At 43.5% G+C, this 18,437-nt stretch overlaps 1 protein-coding gene across 4 annotated transcripts in view; it reads left to right on the top strand.

Moving 5' to 3' along the window:
• The window catches only part of LOC309652444 (serine/threonine-protein phosphatase 2A regulatory subunit B'' subunit beta-like), a 65,005-nt gene that overhangs the window by 23,334 nt on the left and 23,234 nt on the right, over positions 1-18,437 (top strand). For 3 of the 4 annotated variants that reach the window (XM_082446237.1, XM_082446236.1, XM_082446238.1), the window contains exon 2: positions 1,158-1,343. The exons of the other annotated variant lie outside the window; for it this stretch is intronic. In XM_082446237.1, coding sequence (XP_082302363.1) covers positions 1,158-1,343 — 186 coding nt within the window. The remainder of the gene's footprint in view (positions 1-1,157; positions 1,344-18,437) is intronic. 4 annotated transcript variants of the gene reach the window in all.

Here is an 18,437-nt window from a genome sequence, read left to right as displayed (position 1 = left end):
CCCAGGGGCTGTGGGCTCCGTGTGTCCGTAGTGCCCTGTGTGCGCTGGGTTTCCCAGACCTCGTTGGTGGGCGTACCCCTCGCCGTCCCCTCTCCGGAACACCTGGTCACTCCCCGTCCCCCGCCAGTCCCGTGGCCTGAGGCCTGGGTGCGCCTTCCTCTCTCCAGCGCTTCCCACCCGGACCCTGGGCTCTTCCTGCTGCGTCACGGTGTGTCCACGTGTCCCCAACCACAGGGAACCTGGGGTGTGTCTAGGAGGTGGGCCGTGGGCTGGACCGTGCTTGCCTGTCCCTGCCCATCAGGGGTGCCCAGATGCATGAGTCTCCACGGGCATTACGGGCCGTGACTCGGGGCAGCTGTTTCTGGCACCCAGGGGACCTTCCCGGGTCAGCGCAGAGGGACACCGCGCGTCCTGCAGGGGGACAGTGCCCCGCAGTCCAGGGAGAGCGAGCGTCACCGAGTGTGGCCGCCCTCCCGGCCCCCCCAGGCCTGCCCGGTCCCAGCGCGTCCACTCCCGGCAGGTGCTTCCTGAGTGGTTCCGCTGGCTGGTCCCGTCTGCTCAGGGGCGTTGGCGAACGCAACCCTCCTCTGCATGCGTTGTGCACGCTTCTGACCCGTGACTGCACCCTGCTAGCTCGCAGGTCACCCCGCCGGTCACCGGGCAGACGTGCTGACACTGCCGTTTGGAAGGCGCGGCGTGGGTTCCAGGATGGCTTCCGGCCTCTCCCCGTGCCAGGATGCCGAGCCCTCAGGGCTGTGGTGCTTTCCGAGGGCCGCGCCCAGCCACGGCGCTGGCCTCCCATCCCGTCCACAGGGAAGGACGGTATGGGGACAGGCGGTTCCAGGCGCGAGATGCAAACGAGGGGACAGCCCGCCTGTGCCGACCTTGACCTCCCGGGAGGGCAGGAGGGCAGGTTCTCTCAGCAGCCGTCCTCGTCCTGAGGGGTCACACCCGAGGCAGGATCGGGCGAAGCAGGGCCGTGTGTGGCGCTGCGCCACGGGCCGCGTCGCCTCCCGCGTCTGCAGTCAGCCCGGCGATGGTCTGGGCTCTGTCCACAGTCGGGTTCGCTGGGCTCGGGGCAGCCGCTCTGGTCCAGTCCGCGCCGGCGGGAAGCAGGTGCCCGCCCTGCTGGGTCCTGACTGCTCTCTCTCGCTCAGGTTCAGACGAGGAAGGAGGAGCCCCTGCCGCCTGCTGCCAGCCTGAGCATTCCCACGTTCTACTTCCCCCGAGGCCGCCCGCAGGACGCGGTGAACGTGGACGCCGTCATCGCCAAGATCGAGAGGACCTTCGCCCAGTTCCCGCACGAGAGGGCCACCATGGGGGACATGGGCAGAGTGGCCAAGGTGGGTGTCTGCGCGGGGGAACGCGGCCCGCGGTCCCTCTGCGGTCGTGGCCGTGCGTGAGCTCACCGCACCTGCGTCCCGCTTACTTCGGTCCTTGTGATCTGAGGCGCAGCGGGATCCGTGTTAGGCTTTGTCCTCGGGCGTGTCTGTGTGCCGTCCTCCCAGGCGTGGCGGCTTGGAGGGACCCTGCCCCGGGGCTCTGTGTCTGCTGTGCAGGGTGGTGGTGTTCTGGGCGGGCGCGTGTGGACCCACAGTCCGCGTGGACCAGCACCGTGTGTGGGGTTTCCAGCTGAGCCCAGGTGTTCCCACGCCGTGCGCCCCCCTGAGCGGCTCGGTGTTTTCTTCCAGCAGCGTGTGTCGGGGTCCCGCGTGTGGACGCCCGTCGGTTTGCTGGCTGCACCGTCTGTTGCGGGAACACACCACGGTGTGCTCGTCCCTCCCCGATGGCTGGCTGGCGGCCCGTGGCGAGGGACCCGGGTTCCGCGCGGTCCCCCTGGTGGCTCAGCCTGGGGGCGGGCTTGCCGGACAGAGGGCAGTCCTCACCCTCGCCGCCGTGAGATGCCCCAGGTTGCCGAGCGGTGTTGTGCCCCGTGGCAGGCTCCCGCGCACCCAGCCCCAGCTCTCGGTGTCGTTGGCAGCTGCGCGCGGGCGCTTCCTGGGTGTTGGAGTTTGTACGTCCCGGCCCGCCGTGGGTCAGGCTGCTTTACAAAGGCTTCTGAATTCAGCGTTAGGGTTCCTCAGTGGGTTGCTTGTGCCTCTCCTTTGCCCCGGTGCTGCTGGGGGGTGAGTTCTCTCTTTGCATTCTCCCTCCCGCCTGTACAATTTCTCTCTGCGTCCTGGCGGCTGATCCTCTGTCCGTTATGTGCATTCTGAAAAGTTCTCCTGTTCTGTGTGCTGAATAACTTCATGTGCTCCCTTTTGCTTTCAGTCTCCAGCGGTTGCCTTCTTTTCTTTTTCTAACAGCTTTCTTGAGATGTAATTCACGTGCCACACAATTCACCCATTTAAAGTATACAACTCAGTAGTTTTTAGTGTATTCACAGAGTTGTGCAACCATCACTACAGTTAATTCTTATCACCACAGAAAGAAACCTTATACCCTTTGGCTGTCATCCCCCAATCCCCTTCTCCCCCATCCCTAGGAAACCACTAATCTGCTTTCTGTCTCTCTGGATTTGCCTGTTCTGGACGTTTCCTGTAAGTGGAATCACACACTGTGTGTCCTTCTGTGTCTGGCTTCTCTCACTGAGCATCATGTTTTCAAGGTTCGTCCACGTTGTAGCCCGTGCTTCACTCCTTTTTGATAAATTTATTTATTTACTTTTGGCTGTGTTAGGTCTTCGTTGCTGCATGCGGGCTTTCTCTAGTTGTGGCGAGCGGGGGCTGCTCTTCGTTGCGGCTTCTGTTGTTGCGGAGCACGGGCTCTAGGCACGCAGGCTCAGTAGTTGTGGCTCGCGGGCTCTAGGAGCACAGGCTCAGTAGTTGTGGCGCACGGGCTCTAGGCGCGCAGGCTCAGTAGTTGTGGCTCGCGGGCTCTAGAGCGCAGGCTCAGTAGTTGTGGTGCACGGGCTTCGTTGTTCTGCGGCATGTGGGATCTTCCCAGACCAGGGCTCGAACCCGTGTCCCCTGCATTGGCAGGCAGACTCTTAACGACTGCGCCGCCAGGGAAGTCCCTTCACTCCTTTTAATATTCCTTTACGTATTTATCCATTCATCCTTTCGTGGACACTTGGGTTGTTCCACCTTTTGGCTCTTGTGAGTGGTGCTGCTGTGAACATTCACGTGCTACAAGTTTTTGTGTAGACGGACATGTTTGCATTTCTCTTGGGTAGATACTTAGGAGTGGAATTGCTGGGTTAGGCAGTAACACTATTTAACTTTCTGAGGAACTAGGAGACTGTTTTCCAAAGCAGCTGCCCTGCTTTACATTCCCACCAGCACTGTGTGAGGGTTCCCGTTTATTCACATCCTTGCCAACACTTGTTACCTGTCTTTTTGATTAAAGACCATCCTATCCCAGTGTGTGTGAAGTGGTACCTCCTTGTGGTTTGGATTTGCATTTCCTTCATGGTTAATGTTGAGCCTCTGTTCATGTGCTTATTGGCCATTTCTATGTCTTCTTTGGAAAAACGTCTCTTCAGATCCTTTGACTATTTTTTCAGTTGGGGTATTTGTCATTTTATTGTTGAATTGTAAGAGTTCTTTATGCAGTCTAGATAGAATCCCTTATCGGATATATATAGTGTGCAAATATTTTCTCCCATTCTCTGGGTGATTTTTTTTCACTTTTTTAATATTAAAGTTGTTTTACATTGTGTTAATTTCTGCTGTACAGCAAAGTGATTCAGTTATACAGGTACACACATTCTTTTGTATATTCTTTTTCTTTATGCTTTATTATAGGATATTGAATATAGTTCCCTGTGCTATACAGTAAGACCTTGTTGTTTATCCATTCTATATATATTGGGTTGGCCAAAAAGTGCCTTCGGTTTTGGTTTTTGTACTTATTTATTTATTTCTTTCTAGCTGTATTGAGATTATTGACATACAACATTGTGTAAGCTTTATTGAGATTATTGACATACAACATTGTGTAAGTTTAAGGTGTACAACATAGCGATTCGATAGACGTATTTATTGCAAAATGATTATCACAGTAATGTTAGTTAGCACATCCATAACCTCACATACTTAGAACTTATTTTTTGTTTAATTGGGGTATAGTTGTTTTACAGTGTTCTGTTAGTGTCTACCGTACAGTGAAGTGGAGTTCCCTGTGCCATACAGCAGGTTCTTATTAGTCACCTGTCTTATACAGATCAGTGTATATATGTTAATCCCAGTCTCCGAGTTCATCCCACGCCCGCTTCCCCACCGTGGTGTCCATATGTTTGTTCTCTACGTCGGTGTCTCTTATTTCTGCCTTACAAACTGGTATATCTGTACCATTTTTCTAGATTCCACAAATATGCCTTTAATATACGATATTTGTTTTTCTTTTTCTGACTTCCGTCTGTATGACAGTCTCTAGGTCCATCCCTGTCTGTACAAATGACCCAATTTCGTTCCTTTTTATGGCTGAATAATATTCCATTGTATATGTGTATGCCTTCAGTTTTTAAGTAAAAAATAAAAGATACATTTTTCATTTTCACCAAGAACTTTATTGAACAACGTAGCCACCCTTTTGCTCCACTACCATCTGCCATTTTTCAGGCAACTTCATAATTCCATCTTCCCAAAACCTTTTATCTTTTTGAGCAAAGAACTGTTCCAGGTGCCTTTTACCGTCTTCCAGGGAATTGAAATTGTTTCCATTAAGAGAATTTTGTGAAGGCCTAAATAAATGGGAATCCAAAGGTGTGATGCCTGGTGAATACGGTGGCTGAATCAGAACTTCCCAGCCGAGCTCTAACAGTTTCTGCCTGGTCATCAAAGAAACATGTGGTCTTGCGTTATCCCGATGGAAGATTATGCGTTTACTGCTGACTGATTCTGGACGCTTTTCATCGAGTGCCGCTTTCAGTTGGTCTACTAGGGAGCAGTACTTGTTGCAATTAACCATTTCATTTTCCAGAAGGAGCTCATAATAGAGGACTCCCTTCCATTCCCACCATATACACAACATCACCTTCTTTGGATGAAGACCGGCCTTTGGTGTGGTTGGTGGTGGTTCATTTCACTTGCCCCACGATCTCTTCCTTTCCACATTATTGTACAGTATCCACTTTTCATCACCCGTCACAATTTGTTTTAAAAACGGAATGTTTTCATTATGTTTCAGTAGAGAGTCTCATGCAGCAATACGGTCAAGAAGGTTTTTTTCGCTTAAGTGGAACCCAAACATCAAAGTGATTCACATCACCAAACTGGTGCAAATGATTTTCAACGCTTGATTTGGATATTGTGAGTATGTTGGCTGTCTCCTGCGTGGTATAACATAGATTGTTCTCAGTTAACGTCTGGATTTGATTGTTATCAACTTCAACTGGTCTACCCGAGCGTGGAGCATTGTCCGGCGAGAAATCTCCAGCACGAAACTTCGCAAACCACTTCTGACACGTTTGATCAGTCATGGCACCTTCTCCATACACTGCACCAATCGTTTTTTTGCGTTTAGGTTGCGTTTTTACCTTTCTTGAAATAATAAAGCATAGTATACTGAAAATGTTGCTTTTTTTCTCCCATCTTCAATATTAAAATGGCTACACAAAAATTTAACCAATTTTGATAAGTCTTTTTTTAAATGCATGCTGGTATGACAGCTGTCACATACAGTCTAACAAAATTGTTTTGAATGAAGTTAAATCAACTAAGTGCTACTAGAGCCATCTTACCAAAAAAACCCAAACAAACCTTTTGGCCAACCTGATACTAGTTTGCGTCTGCTAATCCCAAACTCTCAATCCATCCCTCCCCCACCCCTCCTCCCCCTTGGCAACCAAAGTCTGTTCTCTGTGTCTGTGAGTCTTTCTGTTTTGTAAACAAGTTCATTTGTATCATTTTTGAGATTCCACATATATTTACGTTGTCATATGATATTTGTTTTTCTCTGACTTACTTCACTTAGTATGATTATCTCTAGGTCCATGAATGTTGCTGCAAATGGCATTATTTCACTCTTTTTTTTTATGGCTGAGTAATGTTCCATAGTATATATGTACCACATCTTCTTTATCCATTCCTCTGTCTCTGGACGCTTAGGTTGCTTCCATGTCTTGACTGTTGTGAATAGTGCTGCTGTGAACATAGGGGTGCATATATCTTTTTGAATTGTAGTTTTGTCCAGATATATGCCCAGGAGTGGGGCTGCTGGAACATATGGTAACTCTATTTTTAGTTTTCTGAGGAACCTCCGTACTGTTTTCCATAGTGGCTGCACCAGCTTACGTTCCCACCAACAGTGTAGGAGGTTTCCCTTTTCTCCACACCTTCTCCAGCATTTGTTATTTGCAGGCTTTTTAATGATGGCTCTTCTGACCAGTGTGAGGTGGTGTCTCATTGTAGATTTGATTTGCACTTCTCTGATAACTAGGGATGTTCAGCATCTTTTCATGTGCCTGCTGGCCATCTTTCTTCTTTGGAGAAATGTCTATTTACGTTCTCCGCCCATTTTTTGATTAGGTTTTTTTGTTGTTGTTGAGTTGCATGAGCTGACTGTATATTTCGGAAATCAATCCCCTGTCGGTTGCATCCTCTGCAAACATTTTCTCCCCTTCCGTAGGTTGTCTTCGTTTTGTTCATGGTTTCCTTTGCTGTGCAAGAAAAAGCTTGTAAGTTTGTTTAGGTCCCATATGTTTATTTTTGTTTTTATTTCTGTTGCCTCGGGAGACTGGCCTAAGAAAACATTGGTACGATTTATGTCAGAGGATGTTTTGCCTATGTCTCTTCTGGGAGTTTTATGGTGTCATGTCTTGTATTTAAGTCTTTAAGACATTTTGAGTTTATTTTTGTGTATGGTGTGAGGATGTGTTCTAACTTCGTTAATTTACATGCATCTGTCCAACTTTCCCACCACTACTTGCTGAAGAAAGTGTTTTATTTCCATTGTATATTCTTGCCTCCTTAGTCGAAGATTAATTGACCACAGGTGTGTGGGTTTATTTCTGGGCTCTCTGTTCTGTTCCATTGATCTATGTGTCTGTTTTTGTGCCAGTACCACAGTATTTTGATTACTGTAGCTTTGCAGTATTTTGTCAAGTCTGGGAGGGTTATGACTCCTGCTTTGTTTTTTTCCCTCAGGATTGCTTTGGCAATTCTGGGTCTTTTACGGTTCCATATCAATTTTAGGATTATTTGTTCTAGTTCTGTGAAAAATGTCATGGGTAATTTGTTAGGAGCTGCATTAAATCTGTAGATTGCTTTGGGCAGTATGGCCATTTTAACAATATTCATTTTTCCAGTCCAGGAGCATGGGGTATCTTTCCATTTCTTTGAATCATCTTTAACTTCCTCTGTTAATGTTTTATAGTTCTCAGCATGTAAGTCTTTCACGTCCTTGGTCAGGTTTATTCCTTAGTTTTTGGGGGGTTTTTTTGTTTTTTGTTTTTTTGTTTTTTTGGTGTGATTTTAAAAGGTTTTTTTTTTTTTTAACATTCACTTTCTGCTCTTTCATTTTTAGTGTAAAGAAATGCATCCAATTTCTGTACGTTAAAGTGTAAAGAAATGCAGCTGATTTCTGTATGTTAATCGTGTATCCTGGTACCTTGCTGAATTCGTTTATCAGTTCTAGTAGTTTTTGTGTGGAGTCTTTAGGGTTTTCTATATATAGTATCATGTCATCTGCACGTAGTGACAAGTTTACCTCTTCCCTTCCAGTTTGGATACCTGTTCCTCTTTCTTGTCTGATTGCTGTGGCGAAGACTCCCAGTACTGTGTTGAATAGAAGTGGTGAGAGGAGGCATCCTTGTCTTGTTCCAGATTTTAGCAGGAAGGCTCTTAACTTTCCCCCTTTGAGTGTATGTCGGCTGTGGGCTTGTCATAAATAACTTTTATTATGTTTAGATCTGTTCCCTCTATACCCATTCTGGTAGGAGTTTTTATCATGAATGGATGTTGAATTTTGTCAAGTGCTTTTTCTGCATCTATTGAGATGATCCTGTGGTTTTTGTCTTTCCTTTTGTTGATGTGGTGTTTCACATTGATTTGTATATGTTGAACCATCTTTGTGAACTTGGGGTGAATCCCACTGGGTCATGGTGTATGATCTTTTTTATGTGTTGTTGGATTCGGTTTGCTAGTATTTTGTTGAGAATTTTTGCATCTGTGTTCATCAAAGGTATTAGCCTGTAATTTCCTTTTTGGTAGTGTCTGGTTTTGGTATTGGGTCGATGGTGGCGTCACAGAATGTCTTTGGGGGTGTTCCCTTCTCTTCAGTCTTTTGAAAGAGTTTGAGAAGGACTGGTAAAAGTTCTTTGTATGTTTGGTAGAATTTGCCTGTGAAGCCATCTGGTCCTGGACTATTGTTTGTATGGAGTTTTTTTTTTTATTACAGATTCTATTTCACTTCCAGTTTTCAGGCTTTCAAATTATCTTATTTCTTGTTGATTCAGTTTTGGTGGGTTTTATGTTTCTAGAAAGTTGCCCATGTCTTCTAGGTTGTCGAATTTGTTGGCGTGTGGTTGTTCGTAACATTCCCTTACGGTTTTTGTATTTCTGTGGTATCGGTTGATGTTTCTCCTTTTCCATTTCTTATCTTGTTCATTTGAGTCTCCTCTCTCTCTTTGGTGAGCCTGGCCAGAGCTTTGTCAGGTTTTGTTGGGTTTGGTACCCTTTCAAAGAACAAGCTTTTGGTCTTATTGATTTTTTCCCTGGTTTTTAATCTTTATTTTATTTATTTCTTCTTTATTATCTCCTTCCTCTTGCTGACTTTAGGTTTTGTTTGTTCTTCTTTTTTCTAAGTCTTTTATGTGGTAGGTTAGGTAGTTTACTTGAGATTTTTCTTGTTTCTTGAGGAAGGCCTGTTATCTCTATGAACTTCCCTCTAAGAACTGCTTTTGTTGCATCCATCCCATAGATTTGTATGGTTGTGTTTTCGTTTTCATTTGTCTCAAGGTAGTTTTTAATTTACTTTTTGATTTCCTTGCTGACCCATTGGTTTTTTTAGTAGCATATTGTTTAGTCGCCATGTAATCTTTTTTTCTCATTTCTTTTCCCGTGGTTGATTTCCTGTTTCATGCTGTTGTGGTCAGAGAAGATGCTTGAAATAATCTCTATACCATTAAATTTGTTGAGGTTTGTTTTGTGCCCTAGTACATCGTCAATTCTAGAGAATGTTCCATGTGCACTTGAAAAGAATGTGTATTCTGGTTTTCTTGGATGTAATGTCCTGAAAATATCAATTAAGTGTAACTGTTCTGTTGTATCATTTAGGAGCTCTATTGTCTTACTGATTTTCTGTCTGGAGATCTGTCCATTGATGTGAGTGGGGTGTTAAAGTCTCCTATAATTATTGTATTCCTATCAATTTCTCCCTTTTATGTCCGCTAGTATTTGTTTTATGTATTTGGGTGCATATATGTTGATGAGTGTAATATCCTCTTCTTGTGGTGATCTTTTTGTCATTATATGGTGTCCTTCTTTATCTTTCTTTATGGCCTTTTTTTTAAAGTCTATTTTGTCTGATATAAGTATTGTGACCCCTGCTTTTTTGTCATTTCTGTTTGCGTGAAATACCTTTTTCCCCTCCCTTTACTTTCAATCTGTGCATGTCCTTTGCCCTAAGGTAGGTCTCTTGTGGGCAGGATATTGTAAACTCTTGTTTTTTAATACAATCTGCCATTCTATGTCTTTTTTTTTTTCTGTTTGCGCCGAGCGGCTTATGGGATCTTAGTTTCCCGAGCATGGTTTGAATCTGGGCCATGGAAGTGAAAGTGCTGAGTCCTAACAACTGGACCGCCGGGGAACTCCTCTATGTCTTTTTTTTTTTTTTTAATTTTATTTATTTATTTATTTTATTTATTTTTGGCTGTGTTGGGTCTTCGTTTCTGTGCGAGGGCTTTTCTCCAGTTGAGGCAAGTGGGGGCCGCTCTTCATCGTGGTGCGCGGGCCTCTCACTATCGCGGCCTCTCTTGTTGCGGAGCACAGGCTCCAGACGCACAGGCTCAGTAATTGTGGCTCACGGGCCCAGTCGCTCTGCGGCATGTGGGATCTTCCCAGACCAGGCCTCGAACCCGTGTCCCCTGCATTGGCAGGCAGATTCTCAACCACTGTGCCACCAGGGAAGCCCCTCTGTGTCTTTTTTTTTTTTTTTTTTTTTTTCCCCTCTGTGTCTTTTGATTGGAGCATTTAGTCTGTTGACATTTAAGGTAATTATTCATAAGTAATGTATTCATTGCCATTTTAAACCTTGCTTTCCAGTTGATTATATGTTTCTTTTTTGTTTTTCTTTTTGTGGCTTGATCATTTCCTTTTATTTTATGCTTGTGTTCTCTGGTTTTTGTGAATCTACTGTATGTTTTTGATTTGTGGTTATCCTGTTTTTCCAAGTATGTCAACCCCTTCCTACATCTGCTTACGTTAGACTGATAGTCATATAGGCTCAGACACGTTCTGAAAAAGAGAGTCTATGTTTTCTTACTCTCCTCCTCCACATGTTGTGATGTTGATGTCCTCTTTTGCATCTTCATGTTTATCCTTTTGCTGTTCCTTGTGTTTATCATTGCTTTCACAAATAGGTTTTTTTTCTTTTTGATTTGTATACTGGCTTATTTAAGTGATTTATTTCCCAATTGTGATTTCCTCTTTCCTATATCTTCTCGCTTCGTTTCTAGTTAGAGAAGACCTTTCAATATTTCTTTCTTTTTATTTTTAACTTTTTTATTTTATAGTGTAGTACAGCTGATTAACAGTGTTGTGATAGTTTCAGGTGCACAGCAAAGTGACTCGGACATACTCAATATTTTTTTTAGGATAGGTTTAGAATTGCTGTATCCTTTTAGTTTTTGCTTGTCAGAGAAATTCTTTGTCTCTCCTTCTATTCTAAATGATAATCTTGCTGGGTAGAGTATTCTGGGTTGCAGATTTTTCCCTTTCAAGACTTGGAATATGTTTTGCTACTCCCTTCCGGCCTGCAGCATTTCTGTAGAGAAATCAGCTGATAGCCTTATAGGGGTTCCCTTGTAATTAACTCTTTGTTTTCCTCTTGCTGCCTTTAGAATCTTCTCTTTAACTTTTGTGATTTTTGTTATAGCGTGTCCTGGTGTAACTCTATTTGGGTTCTTCTTGTTTGCGACCCTCTGTGCTTCCTGTATCTGGATATCTGTTTCCTTCTTTAGGTTTGGGAAGTCCGTTCCCTACGTCTGTCATTCTATTCCTGCCTTGCAAAGAGGTTCATCCATACCACTTTCCTAGATTCCACCTACATACGTTAATATACGATATTCGTTTTTCTCTTTCTGACTGACTTCACTCTGTATGACAGGCTCTAGGTCCATCCACATCTCCACAAATGACCCAGTTTCATTTCTTTTTATGGCTGAGTAATGTTTTGTTGTATATATGTACCACATCTTCTTTATCCATTCATCTGTTGACGGACATTTAGGTTGTTCCCAAGTCTTGGCTGTAAATAGTGCTGCAGTGAACGTTGGGGTACACGTGTCTTTTTGAATTATGGTTTTCTCAGGGTATATGCCCAGTAGTGGGATTGCTGGGTGATATGGTAGTTCTATTTTTAGTTTTTTAATGAATGTCCATACTGTCCTCCATAGTGGCTGTATCAATTTACATTCCCACCAACAGTGCAAGAGGGTTCCCTTGTCTCCACACCCTCTCCCACATTTATTGTTTGTAGATTTTCTGTTGATGCCCCTTAATTTTTTGTTCTAGTTCTGTGAAAAATGCCATTGGTAATTGGATAGAGATTGCATTGGATCTGTAGATTGCTTTGGGTAGTATAGTCATTTTCACAATATTGATTCTTCCAATCCAAGAATATGGAATATCTCTCCGTCTGTTTGTATCATCTTTGATTTCTTTCATCAGTGTTTTATAGTTTTCTGAGTACAGGTCTTTTGCCTCCTTAGGCGGCTTTATTCCTAGGTATTTTATTCTTTTTGTTGCAATGGTAAATGGGATCGGGTCCTTAATTTCTCTTTCTGATCTTTCATTATGAGTGTATATGAATGCAAGCAATTTCTGTACTTTAATTTTGTATCCGGCAACTTTACCGAATTCATTGATTAGCTCTAGTAATTTTCGGGTGGCATCTTTAGGATTTTCTATGTATAGTATCATGTCACCTGCAAACAGTGATAGTTTTACTTCCTCTTTTCCAATTTGTATTCCTTTTATTTCTTTTTCTTCTCTGATTGCCGTGGCTAGGACTTCCAAAACTATGTTGAATAATAGTGGCGAGAGTGGACATCCTTGTCTCATTCCTGATCTTAGAGGAAATACTTTCAGTTTTTCACCATTGAGAATGATGTTTGCTGTGGGTTTGTCATTATATGGCCTTTATTATGCTGAGGTAGTTTCCCTCTATGCCCACTTTTTGGAGAGTTTTTATCATAAGTGGGTGTTGAGTTTTGTCAAAAGCTTTTTCTGCATCTATTGAGATGATCATATGGTTTTTATTCTTCAACTTGTTAATATGTTGTATCAGATTGATTGATTTGTGTATATTGAAGAATCCTTGCATTCCTGGGATAAATCCCACTTGATCATGATGTATGATCCTTTTAGTGTTTTGTTGGATTCTGTTTGCTAGAATTCTGTTGAGGATTTTTGCATCTATGTTCATCAGTGACATTGGTCTGTAATTTTCTTTTTTTTTTTTTAATTAATTAATTAATTTGTTTGTTTTTGTTTTTGGCTGTGTTGGGTCTTCGTTGCTGCGCGCGGGCTTTCTCTAGTTGCAGTGAGCGGGCTTCTCATTGTTGTGGCTTCTCTTGTTGTGGAGCATGGGCTCTAGGCACGCAGGCTTCAGTAGTTGTGGCACATGGTCTCAGTAGTTGTGGCTTGCGGGCTTTTGAGTGCAGGCTCAGTAGTGGTGGCGCACGGGCTTAGTTGCTCCACGGCATGTGGGATCTTCCTGGGCCAGGGCTCGAACCTTTGTCCCTTGCGTTGGCAGGCAGATTCTTAACCACTGCGCCATCAGGGAAGCCCTGTAATTTTGTTCTTTTGTGATATCCTTGTCTGCTTTTGGCCTTGTAGAAGAAGTTTGGGAGGGTTCCTCCCTCTGCAGTTTTTTTGGAAGAGTTTGAGAAGGATAGGTGTTAGATCTTCTCTAAATGTTTGATAGAATTTGCCTGTTAAGCTCTCTCTGGTCCTGGACTCTTATTTGCTGGAAGATTTTTAATTACAGTTTCAATTTCATTACTTGTGATTCGTCTGTTTATATTTTCTAATTCTTCCTGGTTCAGTTGTGGAAAGTTGTACCTTTCCAAGAATTTGTTCATTTCTTCCAGGTTGTGCATTTTATTGGCATAGAGTTGCTTGTAGTAGTCTTTTATGATCCTTTGTATTTCTGTGGCGTCAGCTGTAGTTTCTCCTTTTGCATTTCTAATTTTATTGATTTGAATCCTCTCTCTTTTTTTCTTGATGAGTCTGGCTAAAGGTTTGTCAATTTTGTTTATCTTCTCAAGGAACCAGCTTTTAGTTTTATTGATCTTTGCCATTGTTTTCTTCCTTTTTGTTTTCTTCATTTCTGCTCTGATATTTATGATTTCTTTCCTTCTGTTAACTTTAGTTTTCTTTTGTTCTTGTTTCTCTAGTTGCTAGGTGTAAGGTTAGATTGTTTATGTGAGATTTTTCTTGTTTCCTGAGGTGTGATTGAATTGCTGTAAACTTCCCTCTTTGAACTGCTTTTGCTGCATCCCATAGGTTTTGGGTTGCTGTGTTTTCATTGTCATTTGTTTCTATGTATTTTTTAAATTTCCTCAGTGATCTCTTGGTTATTTGGTAGCATATTGTTTAGCCTCCATGTGTTTGTATTTTTTTACAGTTTTTTTCCTGTAATTGATTTCTAATCTCACAGCGTTGTGGTCGGAAAAGATGCTTGCCACGATTTTCAATTTTCTTAAATTTTCCAACGCTTGATTTGTGACCCAAGATGTGATCTATCCTGGAGAATGTTCCGTGTGCACTTGAGAAGAACGTGTGTTCTGCCGCTTTCGGGTGGAATGTCCTATAAATATCAATTAAATCTGTCTGGTCTATTGTGTCATTTAAAGCTTGTGTTTTCCTGTTTATTTTCTGTCTGGATGATCTGTCCATTGGTATAAGTGGGGTGTTAAAGTCCCCCACTATTATTGTGTTACTGTCAATTTCCGCTTTTATGCCTCTTAGCAATTTGCCTTATGTATTGAGGTGCTTCTGTGTTGGGTGCATATATATTTATAATTGTTATATCTTCTTGGATTGATCCCTTGATCATTATGTAGTGTCCTTCCTTGTCTCTTGTAACATTCTTTATTTTAAAGTCTATTTTACCTGATATGAGTATTGCTCCTCCAGCTTTCTTTTGATTTCCATTTGCGTGGAATATTTTTTTCCATCCACCCCTCACCCTCACTTCCAGTCTGTATGTAGCCCTAGGTCTGAAGTGAGTCTCCTGTAGATAGCGTATATACAGGTGTTGTTTTTGTATCCATTCAGCCAGTCTGTGTCTTTTGGTTGGAGCATTTAATCCGTTTGCATTCAAGATGATTATTGATATGTATGTTCCTATTACCATTTTCTCAGTTGTTTTGGGTTTGCTTTTGTGGGTCTTTTTCTTCTCTTGTGTTTCCCTGCTAGCGAATTTCCTTTAGCATTTGCTGTAAAGCTGGTTTGGTGGTGCTGAATTCTCTTTGCTTTTGCTTGTTTGTAAAACTTTTGATTTCTCTGTCGAATCTGAATGAGATCCTTGCTGGGTAATCTTAGTTGTAGCTTTTTCCCTTTCATCGTTTTAAATATATCCTGCCACTCCTTTCTGACCTGCAGAGTTTGTGCTGAAAAATCAGCTGATAACCTTATGGGGATTCCCTTGTATGTTATCTGTTGCTTTTCTGTTGTTGCTTTTAATATTTTTTGTTTGAATTTAATTTTTATTAGTTTGATTAATAAGGGTCTTGGTGTGTTTCTTGTTGGGTTTACCTTGTATGGGACTCTGTGCACTTCCTGGGCTTGGGTGGCTCTTTCCTTTCTCATGTGAGGGAAGTTTTAAATTGTAATCTCTTCACATATTTTCTCAGACCCTTCCTCTTCCTCTTCTTCTTCTGGGACCCCTATAATTTGTACATTGGTGTGTGTAATGCTGTCCCAGAGGTCTCTGAGACTGTCCTCATCTCTTTTCATTTTTTTCCCTTTATGCTGTTCCTCGGCAGTTGTTTCCACCATTCTATCCTCCAGCTCACTTATTCGTTCTTCTGCTTCAGTTATTCTGCTGTGGATTCCTTCTGGTGTATTTTTCATTTCAGTTATTGTGTTGTTCATCTCTGTTTGTTCTTTAGTTCTTCTAGGTCCTTGTTAAACACTTCTTGTATTTTTGCGATCCGTGCCTCCATTCTGTTTCCAAGATTTTGGGTCATCATTACTGTCATTTCTCTAAATTCTTTTTCAGCCAAGTTGTCTATTTCCTCTTCATTTATTTGGTCTTGTAGGTTTTTATCTTGCTCTCTCATCTGTAACATATTTTTTTTGTCATCTCATTTTTTTGATGGGTGGGGCTGTGTTCCTGTTTCTTGCTGGTTGTTTGGCCTCAGGCATCTAGTACTGCAGTTTCCAGGCAGTTGTGTAGAGCCGGGTCTTGGTGGACGATGAGGACATCCGGGAGACCTCACACTGCCTAATATTCCCTGGGGCCTGAGGTTCTCTGTTAGTCCAGAGGTTTGGACTTGGTGCTCCTACCACAGGAGCTGAGGCCCGACCCCCAGCCTCGGAATCGAGATCCCACAAGCCACACGGCACAGCAAAAAAAAAAAAAAAAAAAAGCAAAGCAGGGCAATAACAAAGAATAAAAACAAAAATAAAATTAGAAAAATAAAAATATTGTAAAATTAAAAATAAAACAACAACAACAAGGCAAAACAGAACCACAACAGCAAAAAAGAAGAAAAAAGGGGGCTGGAAGAGGCCTGAGGGATGGGGCTTAGGCCTAGCGCAGAGGGAGGGGCCCTGGAGGGCTGAGGGTTAGGCCCAGGACCCCAGCAGGCTCGCCAGGGCCCGAGAGGTCGGGGGAGACGCTGGCCACGTTCCCCTCTGATCCCCTGATCGCCTCTCCCCATCCCCGCTGACCCTCCTCCGCTGTAGGAACCCCTCCCCTCACCGCCCCGAGGGTGCCGGTCCCATCCCACCTCCACGTTTCCTTCCCTCCTCCTTCCCCTCCACGTCCCGCCCAGTGTAAAGACCTTACATTTAGGTCTTTAATCCATTTTGAGGTTTTTTTTGGGTATGGTATTACACAGTGTTCTAATTTCTTTCTTTTACATGTAGCTGTCCAACTTTCCCAGCACCACTTATTGAAGAGACTGTCTTTTCTCCATTGTATATTCTTGCCTCCTTTGTCATAGATTAATTGACCATAGGTGCATGGGTTTAGCTCTGGGCTTTCTATCCTGTTCCATTGAATCGTGTGTCTGTTTTTATGCCAGGACCATACTGTTTTGATTACTGTAGCTTTGTAGTGTAGTCCAAAGCCAGGGAGCCTGATTCCTCCAGTTCTGTTTTTCTTTCTCAAGATTGCTTTGGTTATTTGGGGGTCTTTGTGTTTCCATATAGATTAAAATTTTTTTTCTTCTAGTTCTATGAAAAATGCCATTGGTAAATTGATAGGGTTTGCACTGCATCTGTAGATTGCCTTGGGTAGTATATTCATTTTGGCAGTATCGATTCTTTCAATCCAAGAACTCAAATCTGCACATTTGATCCTTTGTCTTCATAGGGTTATTTATCTCTCCTTCTGACTAGTCATGCTAGAGGTTAACTTATATTTTTTCAGATAAGAATCTATCAGCTTCATTGAGTACTTTAATTTTTTGTTCATCTCCTTCATGAACCTCTGCTTTCACTTTTGTTACTTTCTTACATTTTTTTTATTGTCACTTTTTTCCAGCTTCTTGAATTGAACAATTAATTATTTTTCAGTCAGCTTTATTGAGATAAAATTGACACAGAGTAAGACTCCCCAGTTCTAAGTATACAGTTTGACAGAATTTGATAAATGTTCACCCCTGTGGATCCACATCACCGGCAAGGTAGGGAACACTAATCCCCCAGGAACGTCCCTTGGACTCCTTGATCAGTGGGTTGGGCCAGAGGGAGTGGCTTGGGCATCTGCCCACCCCCTTGGTGGTGCCATGTACAGGGATCATGGGTGCAGGACCCTGCTTTTGCTCCTGGCACCGCAGAAGTGACAGTTAGGTTCTGACTTCTTTGTGTCTTGTTCATAATTTGCCCCAGCTGCACGTGTGTGCAGTTATTTTTAGTCTCTTATAGTTTCTTTGTATCTGTTGCTGGAGGAGACGTTTGTCCATGTGCAAGCCCTGCAGCAAAGGGTCCCAGGTCCCAGCCTACCTCACCCTCACTCCCTGGCCCTATGGTGCTATTGTTTTGCCTTGTCTAGAATTGCACATGAATGGGATCGTGTGGTGGGTTGTCTTGGGTTTTTCTGGCCTCTTTCTCCCAGCCTAATTGTCAATGTTCGTCCTTAGCATTTACTGCTAAGTAGCATTCTGTGCAGGCACGTCCCTTGGTGTATCTGTTTACTGGTGGATGAAAGGTTGTTCCCAGTTTTGTCTCATGAATAAAGCTGTTGTGTACGTCTGTACACAGGATTTGTGCAACACCTTTGCAAGTTCTCTGAGGTGAGAAATGCTGCAGAGTTGAATTGCTTGGTCATCTGGTGACTCTATTGTTTAATTTTATAAGAAACTGTGAAACCGTCTTCCAGTGTGGGCTGTCCGTTACGTGTGTCCAGCCAGCGGTGTGTGAGACGCCAGTTGCTCTGTAAGCTGTCAGCACTTGGTGTTGACGCTTTTTAACTTTAGCCGAGCTGGTGCCCATGCAGAGGTCACTTACTGTGGCTTTGTGTCTCATTTCCCTAATGATTATGTTCAGTCCCTGGTTGTGTGTTTGTTTCTCATCAGCATCTTTTTCTTTTTTTGGCAGCTCTCTTGAGGTATAACTGATGTGAGGTAAACAGTAGATGTTTACGGTGTACCATTTGGTGAGCTTTGATGTGTGTGAATCCCCGTGAGACTATGCAGACAGTCGAGATGAGAAGCATTTCCAGCCTCCCCCCAACTTGGCTCCTTTCCAGTCCATCCTGGCCCAGCCCCAGGCCCCCACTGGTCTACTTTCTGTCACTGTGGATCAGTTAGAGTTTCCTAGAACTTCATGTAAATAGAATCACACAGTAGGTACTTATTTTTTTAATTGTGGTAAAATTCACATAAAAATCTATCAGCACGTTAGCCATTCTAAAATCTAAAATTTAGAGGCCTTACTACACACACAGTGTTGCACGACCCTTACCACTGTCTAGTTCCGGAACATTCTCCTAACCCCAAAAGAAGCTCTGGGCCCCTTGGCAGTCGCTGCACTCCCCCTCCCCCAGCCCCTGACACCGCTCATCTGCTTCTTGTCTCTGGATTTGCCTGCTCTAAATAT

Source organism: Balaenoptera physalus (assembly GCF_965194825.1).
Source record: "Balaenoptera physalus genome assembly, chromosome: X".
NCBI classification, from domain to species: domain Eukaryota; kingdom Metazoa; phylum Chordata; class Mammalia; order Artiodactyla; family Balaenopteridae; genus Balaenoptera; species Balaenoptera physalus.
This window is presented reverse-complemented; position numbering and strand designations above follow the sequence as displayed.